This window comes from Rattus norvegicus, chromosome 13, assembly GCF_036323735.1.
Source record: "Rattus norvegicus strain BN/NHsdMcwi chromosome 13, GRCr8, whole genome shotgun sequence".
Classification (NCBI taxonomy): domain Eukaryota; kingdom Metazoa; phylum Chordata; class Mammalia; order Rodentia; family Muridae; genus Rattus; species Rattus norvegicus.
The window spans coordinates 23,368,069-23,381,434 of NC_086031.1; the positions used below are offsets into that span (position 1 = coordinate 23,368,069).

Genomic DNA, 13,366 nt, shown 5'->3' on the forward strand with positions numbered 1-13,366 from the left:
CCTGGACGCGGGGCGGGAGGACGGGCCGGGGAGGAAGGGGGCGGGCGCGGGGCGGGGGGCCCGGCCTCTTACTTCATTCTCCGTCGGAGCGCCTGGTTTCCTGTACGTACGTCACCGTTCATTCAAAAAAAGAAGAAAGAACCCTCCTCTGAGCGCCCGCCCGCCGCCTCCGCCCGCCGCCCGCCTGCCGCCCGGGTTAAAGGAGCCGCGGCCGCCCCGGGGAGCGCGCGCCGGACCACCGCCGCTGGCCTGGGTGGCGGCCACCCGCGGGCTACGCTGGGCCGGGGACCGTGGGTGGCGCGGGCCTCCCGGGGGGCCGTAACCCAGTGAGTGTGCGAGGGGCCTCCTCGGGCCTGCGGGGCTGTCTGCTGGATGGGTGCGCTTATTGCCAGGGTCAGGCAGTGGCGAGTCGCCTGGACCCTTTCTAACCCGGTGTGGGGTGTGCACAACCTCATGGACCGTTTCTATGTAGCATGTGCACAGTCACATGGACCCTTTCTAACCGCGTGCATGGGATGTACCCAATCCAATGGACCCTTTCTAACCACATGTAAAGTGTGTACACACACAGTCACTGTGTGTGTGTGTGTGTGTGTGTGTGTGTGGTGTATCTACAATCACATGGACCCTCTAAACAGTGTAGTGTGCACAACCACATGTAGTGTATAAAATCAAACAGACCCTCAGCTAGCAATGTGTGTAGCGTACATGAACAAAAACAAAAACATTATGTTATCAGCTCTCAGCAGCCAGAGAGATTACTGAAGCATACATTGACCCCACAGTAGTGAGTGGTACCCGTATGCTGCCCTTGGGTGTAGAGAGGCAGCTTCCAATGCTGTGTCCAGGATATTAATTACAAATGAAAATACTTAGAATAACCACCAAGTGTGTAACTTAGAACAGGTGTGAGTGCTCCTGTGCTGTGAAGAGCAGAAGTCCACAACCAGCGAGGGATGCACCTCAGGCTGCTCTTTCCCTGTCTCTTCTTAGTCAGATGGTGGCAGACTGTGGCAGACTGATGGCAGTCACGGATGCTCTTGGCTTGTTAACGAAAAGTTGAAGAAATTCACTAGTGGTATTCGGAGTTACCTTGGAGGTGTCTGAGCAGACACCACATGAGCACCTAGGCCCTTTTAATCTGTATCCGGTCATTACCCAATTTGGTGAACAACGCCAGACCCAACTCTCAGTGAGCCAGTGAAGGGAGAGTAGCAGCATTGAGAGCTTTAAAATAACTCAGGAACAGTTTTTCCTAATGCTCCCAGTGCTGAGCTGAGGCTAGACCTCAGGGAGTGCTACCTGCCACCGTTCAAGGCCATGATCCTAACATGGTATAGGTATGGATTTGATGTCCTCAGCTCTAACCAGCAGACAACCTGAGATGGCTTTAGAAGATACAGCCATATAGATACATGTCTATGTACCCACAGCACACCTATATAAACAGTGACAGAAAAAAATCAAGCTGTAGATAAATAAAACGCCAAGAAAAACTGTTCATTCGGTGCCGGAGAGGTGCCTCAGTGGTTAAGAGCACTGACTGCTCTTCCAGAGGTCCTGAGTTCAAGTCCTAGCAACCATATGGTGGCTCACAGCCATCTGTAATGGGATCTGGTGCCCTCTTCTGGTGTGTCTGAAGACAGCCGACAGTGTACTCACATACATAAAATAAATGAATAAATAATAAATAATCAATAAGAGGCAGGGCCTTATGTAGTCCAGGTGGGCCTTGCATTTGCTACGGCACAAAGGATAAACTTAATGATTTTCCCGCCTCTGCCTCCAGAGTGCTAGGATTTGTGTGATGTTGGGGATTGAATTAGGGATTTATGCACACTAGGCAAGCACTACACCAACAGAGCTACATCCTCGGCACCAAAGCATTTATTTACTATGTATGTACACACACACATAGCACGTCACTTTCTTTTTCTTTTTCACTTAGCTCACTGTTAGCCACGAGACCACTCTCTGTCCTGTGAGCATGGATTCCTTCCTCGGTGTCTGTTACTGAAGGGATGAAGGGAATGGATCCTCTGCAGCTCTCTGATGGCCCTGACAGAGCTGGAGAGGTGGCCAGCACGGAAGGGAGGCACTGAGGTATGTGTGCTCACCGAAATGGAACGGGCACTGATGGTATAAAAACGGCTCAGGGATCTTCTTAGAACCTTGTCTTAACCTCCCACATTACTTCAGAGGAATGGAAAGCCTTTGCACGTTTAAAGCCCTGCACTGGGCTGAGGAAACAAGAGGACAGGAATGGGGTGGGCAGGAGTGCTGTACTTATGCAACAGGGACAGCCAGAATGAAAGGACCCCACTCCCAGAAACAGCAATGGTTCCTGACTTTTCCTTAAGGGTCTTCGCAGACCGGCTCCTTTTGTGGCATTTTGGCCTTGACTTGGGAACAAGTAACTGAGACCTTCTGGACAAACGTGCCATGGCCTTCCCCTTCCCAAGGTAGCTTCTATCTCCTCAGAGGCCAGGGACTAACCTTTGGTACCTCTGCTTGGTGCCTCCATCCAGAAGGGAAAAGGGAAGGCTGACATAACAAGGGTCTGAACCCTTCTCCATCCTCTGCTAAACAGAAAGTTTTCATTGCGAGGGTCGCCACCTGCTGGTTGGTGCTGCTCAGCATTACTCGGGAAGTTCTCCTGAGGATCAGTGTGAAAGTTTCCTAAGTTTATGAAATTGAAAAAGAATATTCTAGAATGAACACAGAACTGGTCGTGTAAATTACATATATCAAATCCTTCCAGCTATGGAATTTTTAACTGAAATTGAGGAAGAGACTCTTCACTGAGAAAAAAAATAATAGAAAGATAAATTTTAAAAGAAACCCTTTGGGTTATTTCAGGTTAAAAGCTGTAAGCATTCGGTCCCCAGCTCTGTAAAAAAGAAAAAAGAAGAAAAAAAAAAACTGTAAGCAGATGAAGTAGAAATAAATCTGTAAATGGGGGTTAGGGATCGGGGTGGGGGAGTGGGGTGGGGCTGAGACTGACACCATATAACCTGAATAAAATGAACTATTAAAAAAACTGACATTCCATAGGCCTAGGTGTAAGACAAAGCACTGGCTTTTGATTTCACAGAACCTGTGTGCACACCATGGGCCTCTGAGCACAGCAGTGTGAAGACCCTGGTGGGCACACACTCAGTGTGAAGACCCTGGTGGGCACACACTCAGTGTGAAGACCCTGGTGGGCACACACTCAGTGTGAAGACCCTGGTGGGCACACACTCAGTGTGAAGACCCTGGTGGGCACACACTCAGTGTGAAGACCCTGGTGGGCACACACTCAGTGTGAAGACCCTGGTGGGCACACACTCGTGCCCACTGGTGGTCCCAGAACATTGAGGCTCAAACCTTTCTTCCCATGACTGCCGTTCTTGTCATAGCTGGGAAATGCTTTCATCAGCTCAAAAGAAATAAGTCTTACCGTAGCCTAGAAACTCACCTAAGCCTCACAAACCCATTACAGTAAGAAGCCACTTCTGCCACTAGGCACGAATGAGAAGGCAGCCACACTGGAGTGCATATTTAACAGTGAGCAAGGGCCTGGAGTGTGAGTGGCCCGGTCTGCGAGGCACTGGGTTGCCCAGCATGAGAGTGGACATGCGGAAATGGTACTCACTTTCGGTTTACAAAAGAAAGCACAGAGAAGCGACCTTTTCCTGCCTTTCAAATGAATGACTTAACATTTAAGGTGAAGTAGGCCAAGGAGAGGAACTTGTCTGACAGTTTTCAAAGCCTGCTCGTTTCTGGATAGCAACTAAAGTGGTTGAACAAACAAGTGGGAAGTCACCACTCATACCAAGGGGACAGAAGAAAGAAGAATTTACATTCCTCTACCTAATAACTACACTCATTTGCTATTTAACAGACCTCACCATGTCTCCCGATACTAACTACAAATTAAAATAGTTAAATAGCTAAGTTAGCATGTTTGTGTCCAGACACCACAAGCTGTGTAACTTAGAACAGGGCTGAGTACTCCTCTGCTCTGGAAGGGATGAAGTCTTCCCTCATCTCTTAGTTAGCTGGTGTAGCCTGATGGCAGCCATTGATGCTCCTCCCTCCCCCGCCATTTCTGCTGTCACTCCTCCCCACCTCAGCCCCTATCAAGATATCCTTCCTGCATAGCTCCCTTTTCTCCTATTCTTATAAGGCCATTGGTTATTCTGTTTGAGACTAATGAGGACACCAATATCAACCGTATTTCCAAAGGCAAGGCACTTCAGCCACTTCTGAGGTGACATTTCCACCAGCAGTTCTGTCTTTAATGGGGTGCCTCTCAAACAAATGAAGATTGTTTGCTGCAATAGATATCCCTTCAGTCTAGGAAACATTAAAACTGAATTCCAAGGGATTCCACACCCTTCTCTTATATTTTTGGTTGTGAGCCATCTCTCCAGCCTATCCACACCCTTCTCAAACTCCAATCTTGCTATTTCTCTTCTGCTCAATGGAGTTCAAAGGCTGGTGTCTCATTCCTATGACTCTGTCTGCCCAATCCTGCCTCCCTCCCTCCCTCCTTCCCTTCCCACTTGCCCTTCTCAGAGCTGTGTTAACCTTTGATGGCTTTTTTGTTTTTCTTTGTTCTTATTTTTCCTTTGGCAGTAGAGAGGACCAAACCTGTCACATGACAGACAAGAGCTCTACCACTGAGCTGTGTCTGAAATGTGTTCTTAGCATCTTTTGCCTCCACATTCTGTTCTCTAAAACACACCTAACTTTCCACCTTGGAAATACCTGTCCCTTAAGCTTCAGCTCAAACACTTGTGTGTGAAACCAGCCCTGACTTCTCCATACTCCACCCAGATAGCTTAGATGTAGTTTGTTTTGGAGGCTAAGAGATGAAAAGCAAACAAACAAAAACAAAACAAAAACCAGAAGCCCCAGGCGGAATCCTGGCTCCATGGAACTGATAGCTGTGACCTTGAGCTGGTTAATGAACCTCTCTCTGTGCATGTTCCCTCATTTAGAAGCAGAGGTGTAATGACTGCTACCCATAGTGTGCATACGTATACTTTCACTGAGTTAAATCGCGCAGTGCTCAACAGTGCCTTGAACCTATCTGTTCTGTAGTATTAATATAGCTTAATTATTATCCTGTCAATCACAGTACACTTTCTGGCTGTTCTCTGCTAGATTATGGACCATTTGAGGGAAGAGACATCTTTGATACACTCCCATGTCTACAAAAGCACTTGGCATTTACATCTTTGTGTTATCGAAACTCAAAAGTCTCTAGCCAAAGATGTGGGTGGATACAGGGAGTTCTCAGGGAAGGGAAGACACACAAGGCTATAACACAGACAGCCAAGGGTGGAGGGAGGGAGAGGAGGAACACACAGGTCTTCACCCCTGGAGCCTGCCCAGCAGGCTCATCACTGGGATTCAACCAATATATGTAACATGAGGAAAATGGGGGTTTACATAAACTCACTAGTAGAGTGGAAGGAAATAACTTTTCTTTTAAATATCCAAACATACAAATTAGAGAAGTGATATCACATGCCATTTGAATATAAACGTTTCAAATTTAAAGAAAATTTCAGCTTGTAATGCAAGATGCTTCCAAAATGGTCTACTTAAATGAAATGTCTTTATAAAACTCACCACTGAGTACAATGAATAAAAGCAATTTAAAGATATAAATAAAAAAAAACATACAGCCAACATATAGATGCAAAAAACATACAATAAAATTTGAGACCTATTAATAAAAAACATGAAAAAACTCTCAGCAAATAGGAAATGAGATATTGCCAACCTAAGAAATTTTCTCTATGAAAATCTTACAAATAACTGTCTATGTACTGGTGAGATGTCTGTGCATTTTCCCCTAAGAGTGCAGACAAGCACCGAAGGAAAGAGTATGGTGAAAAGGGTGTTTAAGGAACAGCTTCTCAGGATGAGCAGACAATTCTTATAAGAAACCAAGGTGTTCTTTCACTCACATCTTGCTGTCAAAACTTAGACACAGCTCATAGAATAATAAGCAGGAACAAGGGCCAGAAAATCTATTTGTATATGAAATGTAACTGTTCAAAAGCTTTATTAAATTCTATATTTCATAGGCTTTTTTTTACCCACACAGAGCATACCTGAAATAAATGTACAGATTTCTAAGTATATCTTATAAAATATATTACTTCCTAAAAATAATAGAAATCAGGCCCTATGAAATGCCTAGAAAGTCAAGTAGAGACACTATAAAAGACTCTTTCAGTTTGATTAAGTACCTTTTGTAAAGACAATGTTCTAGAAAAATAAATTCTCAGATCAGTAAAGCTTGTTCCCCACTCTGTATGTGAAATTTAGAAATACAAGATATAAAAATCACATTACAGCACTGTCACAATATAGTACCACCACAAAAGCTTCTTCTAAAGTAGCTGTCCTAATAATGTATCAAAACAGCTCTGTGTTCTCTGCCAATGTCAAAGCGCCTTAAGAGCTCACACCACAAACAAGTATAAAATATAATGGCAACTCTCTCATTTTTAAAAATCAAACCCATAAGCATTCATTAACTCAGCATGATCAGAACAGCAAGATCCAGTTCAGAACCGGAGGGTGACAGTCAGCAGGGTCTTTCAAACTGGGATCCTAAGGACTAAGAGTGATAAGAAAGAGAGCATCTTCTATCGAAAAGTGTGACTATTAACTGTGGTCTTGGGCAAGACACATTTCAATTAGAATACAATGTAATAAACTTAAATACCACAACATAACTCATTGTACAGCCTTCTACAAGGACAGATATATAGGATTCTTTGAGTGGAGCAAGTGTTATAGAAATGTTCTCATCACCTAGAAGATCATCTTAAAGGTTGTGCTTTCAGGAATCAATATATGGTTTAATACATCCAGATAAATACATTATCACTAAGTTATACAGAAAGAGGACCATGACAACATTTTAAATATCAACTGAATAATTACTAAAATTTGAAACTATAGAGAGAACAGTTTTAATAAAGAATGTCTTTGGACTGCAGTAAGGAATGAACTCCAGGGTCCCAAGTGTACTAGGCAAATGTTCTTCAATGAAACCCTTTCCCAGTTCAGGGCCACTATTCCGTTTCTTTTTTTAATAAAGGAATGATTGCCTCCTATCCATTCTCAGTTATGAAGAGTCCCTAAATGTATATAGCAGAATATTAATTTTCAAATGAGCATAAGGATATATTAAAATAAAGTAACACAACCTGACTCTTAGAGCAGGCATTCAGAACTGAAACCCCAGAAGCCCTCAGGCACACAGAGGAAATGATACAAAGGAAACAGAAAAGCCTCAGCGCCCTGACTCTGCCTTAGCACACGGTAAAGAATGCAAAGTGTTAAACTCTCTGAGGAAAACAAATGATAATTTCCCTAACAATGGGACTGTCCTCCCCACCCCGCCCCAACTTTCTTTTCTTTGCAAAAAGTTGTAGTTTTCCACCAAATCGAATTGCATCTTCGTTGGCATTGTTTCAATGCCGCATCCCAAGCAGCAGTATCAATTAAGAGTTCCTTTGTGGGACTTCAAAGGTAATGTGGTGGAATACATACTGACAGGCAAGGTGCTTGCTCTGCGTCTGGTAAGGTTAGCAAATAGGCACATCACGCTGATGTGCCATGAATAAAAATGACACTATTCTCACATCAGGTTCGCCTGTGATTATGGTATCGATGTTCGAAGAAAAGTAAAGCTCATTCTAACCTTTAGGGAATCAGGCCTCTAATACCTTGGGCAGAAAGGCTCGTTCCATGCCATCACAGTCTTGGCAAACCTGAGTTTAAACTGGGTTAGGGTCAGCACCTCCCACTGCAGAACAAAGCTTTTCAGGCGCTATCCACACAGCCATCTTCTAGTGGAGGAATATTTGAAAATAGTATAGTGAAAAAAGTTGTACTGTGTCAGACATCTGGGATTAAATTGTAACAGGTAAGAGTAGAAGGTGCCAACTGTCTGGGAAGATTTCAAAGAAAATAAAATGGGAAAGTGTCCGTCCAGGTAGGAGCACAGTTGTCTCCTGTGAACTGGGAACCAGATCCTACTGTTCCACCTCAGCATCTGTCCAACATGACAGAAGCTGCAAAATGTGGCTAGATCGGACTGAAGGGGTTTGGCATTGTTAACCTGCTCCTGTAAACAGTAATGCATTTAATGAAGAATATCTTCTATAATGATATTTAAAATGTTTCCAGACCTTGATAAAAATGGAGCCATTAAATATCTTATTACTTAAAAACTAAGCCACTATAAAGTCAAGAGTTTGAAAACTCAAAGAGCAAAACCTGCTTGGCTCACTGGCCATGGTGGTGCTAAGCTATACTGCCAGCACTCAGGTAGCTGAGGCAAAAGACCACACAGTTAAAACTCACCTTTGAAAAAAAAAAAAGGTGTGTGGAGAGCTGGAGAGATGGCTCAGCAGTTAAGAGCATTATCTGCCCTTCCAGAGGTCCTGAGTTCAATTCCCAGCAACCACATGGTGGCTCACAACCATCTGTAATGGGGGTCTGATGCCCTCGTCTGGTGTGTCTGAGGACAGTGACAGTGCACTAACATACATAAAATAAATGAATCTTTAAAAAAAAAGAAAAAAGAAAAAAAGCAAAACCAAACATTTGCCATGGTAATAATTTCTAAATTTTCAAACCCTTTTGTTGTTTGTTGGGGTTTTTTGTTTGTTTGTTTTTTCTTTTGTTTTTTAACAGTTAAAAAGTTTTTCTTTGAAAGTAGTGGTATTTTTCCGATGGAATGAACTGGAGTGTAGTATTTTGTATACAAGAAGGACAGGGTAAAACGCGCCAGGACATAGAAACTGTGGCAACCTGGGAACAACAAACAGGATGAGTGGAATCAGGCTGGACTCATCAGAGGTATGTGCAGCAGGCTCATCCAAGGAACAGCAGGCCTGCAACACACAGCGCATGCGCATTGCTGGCTCACCCATGGCGCGCACAGGCCGCTGTGGAGGGCGAGAAGGGCCAGAGGGCTCCTTACCGTGCTGCAGATACTGCTCAGAGTCAGTGTGGGAGACAGAGCAGCTCAACACCCAACTTCCAAAATGAGCATCTTCAAAATCGACCGTCTTTCAGTAAGACGGAAAAATACACAACCAGCTGCCTTCCCTAAAGCCCCGTTGTATTCTCTGAGAGTAAGAATGTAATGCTTTTAAGTTTTTTATTTTAATGAATTCATGGATTAATTTAAAAAGTCAGGTCAAAAACATTTGCACTCGTCTCCATCTTTTTTTCTTCCTCCTTCCTTCCTTCCTTTCTTTCTTTTTTTTTTACAAAAATAAAAATATTAAGGTAGCATCAGCAGAACTAGAAAGCGTCAAGAAGCACTAGAAACTGAGCTGGAATGGAATGTGAACTTCGGGTCATCATAGCTACTAAAGAAACTGTAAACTTTCAAGCTTCTATGAGATTTTATTTCTCTTCAGATAACACGTAAGGAGGCTGTCTTTCCCCCTGAATAAAAATGAGAACGTGGTAAGCGTCAGTCTAAGGAGACAAGAAAGCCCCATTTGCTGTCACAAAGGACTCACCCCTTGCCTTCCTCTGTGCTGCTCTCCCATCCCCCTCGAGCCTTATGGGATCAAAGAGAGAGAAACCAGCTTCATTAGCAGAAGCGAGTCCCAGGCACAGCAAGAGGTGCTGAGAGTCAGATGAGGGGCTACCTGAAGACACACCTTGAATAACATACACTGAAAAAATACAAAAAATTAAAAAAGACAAATAAAAACCCAGACCATCTTTCATGAAAAGTTAAAACCAAAAACCAAAAGAAATCCTCAGAAATTCTTATGTGCCACAAAGTACATTTCTTGATTGCTATGGGCAGGATGGGGCTATATAACCGGAAAGCTGAATTTAGCATTCTGCCTTCTGCTCTTTACCCTGTTTTCCTGCTGTTAGTACTTACACTATCACCCGCAAAACCCAGAAAACCGTATTTGCATAGTGTTAACAGTAACGTTGTAGAGATGGCTTCATGTCCCTCTGTTTGCAGCCAGATTTCCGAGGAGCATGGGGTCCAATCTCACACATTCAAAAACAAGACACAAGAGTCTGCAGGCCAAAACTTGAGCTCCATTAGCAGCACACCAGACAAATCATTGGATTCAGTCTTTCGTCCAAGGGGCAAGACTTAGGCAGTTTTGTCTCCGACTTCAGGCTTTCTTTTCTGCACCATGCAGCGGCGAATTATATTATCAAAACTTCCAAGGTAAAACAAAGCGATTGTTCGGAAAAGGCCCATGGTGACCACCTGCAAGATAAAGGGGGGACCTGTCAGCTCATCCAACAGGACAGCACAATAGCCCATTTTACAGTATTAAATCTCTTCTAAACAGTTTCCAGGACACATCTAATCTGCTCCAAGAACAAGTATAATGAAAACTTTGTAAATGCCAGGAATTCTCGAGAACAGAATAGGTCTGCTTTGTACACTGGATGGCCACAGACAACAACATTTATCTGCATTAACAAATTCCAAGCATAAAAAGAACAAACTAGGTATTCTTAGAAGACCGGGTTATAACTCGTAGAGACAGTGCAATCCCACATTCCAGATGGCTTCGATACAAGCAAGATGTTCTGAGTAGCGAGCCCCTCTGCTGGGTGCTCCGGAGAGTGAAGTGAGAAGTATATATTCCTCTCCTACCTGAACGGATGTTCATTTAGTGAGGCGAAGTCTTACTATGTTGTTTAGACTGCTCTCAGCTTGTAATCACCAGTGACCCTCTGGCTCAGCCTTCCAAGTGGCTGCAAGGACAGGGGCGGGGGTGGGGAGGCGGGGGGGGGGGGGGAATATGCTCAGCTTGTGGTGGAAAGATAATCAAGTGAGGAAGAAACCACTGTCTCGGGTAAGGCGGGAATTATCCACAGCCATTGACCCTTCCCAGTGACCGTCTCTCACTAAAGCAACTCATTTTCAGAGAGTTAAGGACACACTATCTCCCAGGTATCCTTTTCTGACAATAAGATAAAGAAAGTGAGAGGTTTGACGTGCGATCAGGTGTTTTGAAATTTGTAAATATCTGAAGAGCAAGGCCAGCAATGAATTTATAATAAATTTCAAGGCTGGGCATGTGGCTAGCTGGTTAAGTGTCTTCAGGACACATGGAGTCCTGGCTTCCTCCGAGTACCACAAAAGACAGGCCTGGCAGCGTGTACCTGAGGTAACGCACTTGAGAAGGATCCCAAGTTCAAGGTTTCCATTTCAAGAATCTCAGGGTAAAAAAATATCAGAAAGGACAAAAAATAATACTGTAACTTCAGCTGTGAGGAGAAAGAACATTTTCTCAGATTCAGATCTAACGGTAATGATGATACGGCTATGTAAGGAAATCAGCATGGGTATTATGCAGGAGAGCCAGCCCTGGTCCATGCTGAAGGCAACAGCAGGCACTCCAGAGAGAGCAGCAGGAGGCAGGTGCACACTTCCAGGCAGTGGGACAATGGTGGAGGCTTTGCTAAGAGGGGTGGCTGCCTCAGAGGGGACACAAAGTGAAGTGAGGAGGACCCATTCTCCCAGAAAGCCTTAGGTAATGGTCTGAGTGAGTGCAAAAAAAAAAAAAAAAAAAAAAAAAAAAAAAAAAAACCAAGAAAACTAAACAGAAACTGGGCAAGGAAGGGCAAAGGAGTCAAAGGATGGCAAACAGCCAGGGTCTCAGGAAGTGATGAAAGAGTGTCTTGGGAGAGTTTCAGGACAGTGGAATGATCCCACGTGCCCTGAAGCCATGGGCGGATACAGGACTCACAGAAGCACAGCAGTACCCAGAGTGTAAACTGAGGGCTTTATGAGAAAAGTATGTCAATACTGACTCACTTGAAATAAAGATACCACACTACTGTAAGGACTCAATGACAGAGGCCATGGTTGGCAGGTATATGGGAAACGTGCTATACTTTCTATTAAGTAAGATCTGCTAGTTAAAATACATCAACCAAAGCAGCAGTAACAAGGCTTAGTGTCAGACAAATGTACACACGGTAGGGAGTACATTTCCAAATGTGACAGGTTAGGAAAATGCCTGAGGAAAAAGAACTAGGAGTTATCTGAATGCACCTTGCATAGATCCCTAAGGCCAGGGTTTGTCCCCAAACAGTCCTTCCATCAGAGCTCTAATGACACGGCTGCCATCCACACTGCCCGCCAGCCTCGGCCACTCCTTAAGAGTTAAAGAGTTAATGAATCCTCTTACACCTAACTACCTGGGAAGACAGAACCTTATCAACAGGAGTGAACTCTCGGACCTGAGAGCTGGTTCAGAGGTCCAGAGCATAAGCTCTCCTTCCAGAGTGCCTAAACTTGACTGCCAGCACCAGGTTGGCAGCCTACTCTCTGTCAGACCAGTTCCAGGGAACCCAGTGTTTGCTTCTGCCCTCCATGGGCACTGCACACACACGGTGTACAGACAGACATGAGGGAAAGAACTTATGCACGTATTTTTCTCACAGAAGTTGGATACGGTAATTCTTGTTTTGTTAGTTTATCTGTCTGTATGTGTGCCTGGTTGCTGGCTATGAAAGGCCTTACCTGCTGGAGTCCTTCAGTGATGGAAGTCACCGGGGCCATCCCACAGGTCAGGGAGGACAGCATGTACCCATCTGAGCCAATAGAACTATTAAAATTCCCTTGCTAGAAAAGAAGCAAGCAAAAGAAAATAAATAAATAATAAGTTTGGAGTTAGTTTGAAGTGTGTCCCTTCACTTTAGGTGGGCTAGCATAGCAACTTAGAATATACCAGAGCTAAAAGTGGACACATAGACTTAAAATATGTCCAGTTCTGAAAGTATGAGTCCACAGATCCCTGTGGGTTCCAGACCTTTTCAGGGTCTCAAGGGACAAGGAAACTGTCACATAACACTGAGACATTAGCTGCTCGGCTACTGGCCTTTATACTTATGGACAAAAGTGCTACAACACGAAGCAGAGCTTCTCAGGGTATGGGCCTAACGCAGTCACTGCCACCACCATCGCAGCAACAAAGAAACACACACAAGCGCGGGCACACACACACACACACACACACACACACACCAGAAAAGTCTTTATGAACCTGAAAGACACATCACACTTAAAAACACATGATTAAAACAGCAAAGCTCCCCATTTTATTAAGTAGTAATCCTGAGGACATTTCTCCTTCATACAAGCTCCCCTCTCCTCTTCATGTACCCGTGGTCAGCCAAGGTCTGAGAAAGCTACCTGGGACATCCCAGGAAGAATGGTCCACTGCATGCTGTCTGCACAGTGTACCTGGATCTCGGGCTGTCCGATCTGCCCCCCATGGGCTATGCATCACTTCTTTGCTACTCAGTATAACCAGGGCCTTAATCCATCAATTAAACA

At 44.3% G+C, this 13,366-nt stretch overlaps 1 protein-coding gene across 2 annotated transcripts in view; it reads right to left on the reverse strand.

Annotated features, from left to right (window-relative positions):
- Positions 1–6,032: 6,032 nt before the first annotated feature.
- Kdsr (3-ketodihydrosphingosine reductase) overlaps positions 6,033–13,366 on the reverse strand; it is a 34,679-nt gene continuing 27,345 nt past the window's right edge. The window contains exons 10-11 of one of the 2 annotated variants that reach the window (XM_039090876.2): positions 12,551–12,652; positions 6,033–10,276 (exon numbers count right to left, since the gene is read on the reverse strand). In XM_039090876.2, coding sequence (XP_038946804.1) covers positions 10,157–10,276; positions 12,551–12,652 — 222 coding nt within the window. In that variant the 3' untranslated portion in view covers positions 6,033–10,156. The remainder of the gene's footprint in view (positions 10,277–12,550; positions 12,653–13,366) is intronic. The other variant, NM_001108342.1, reaches the window with a different exon arrangement.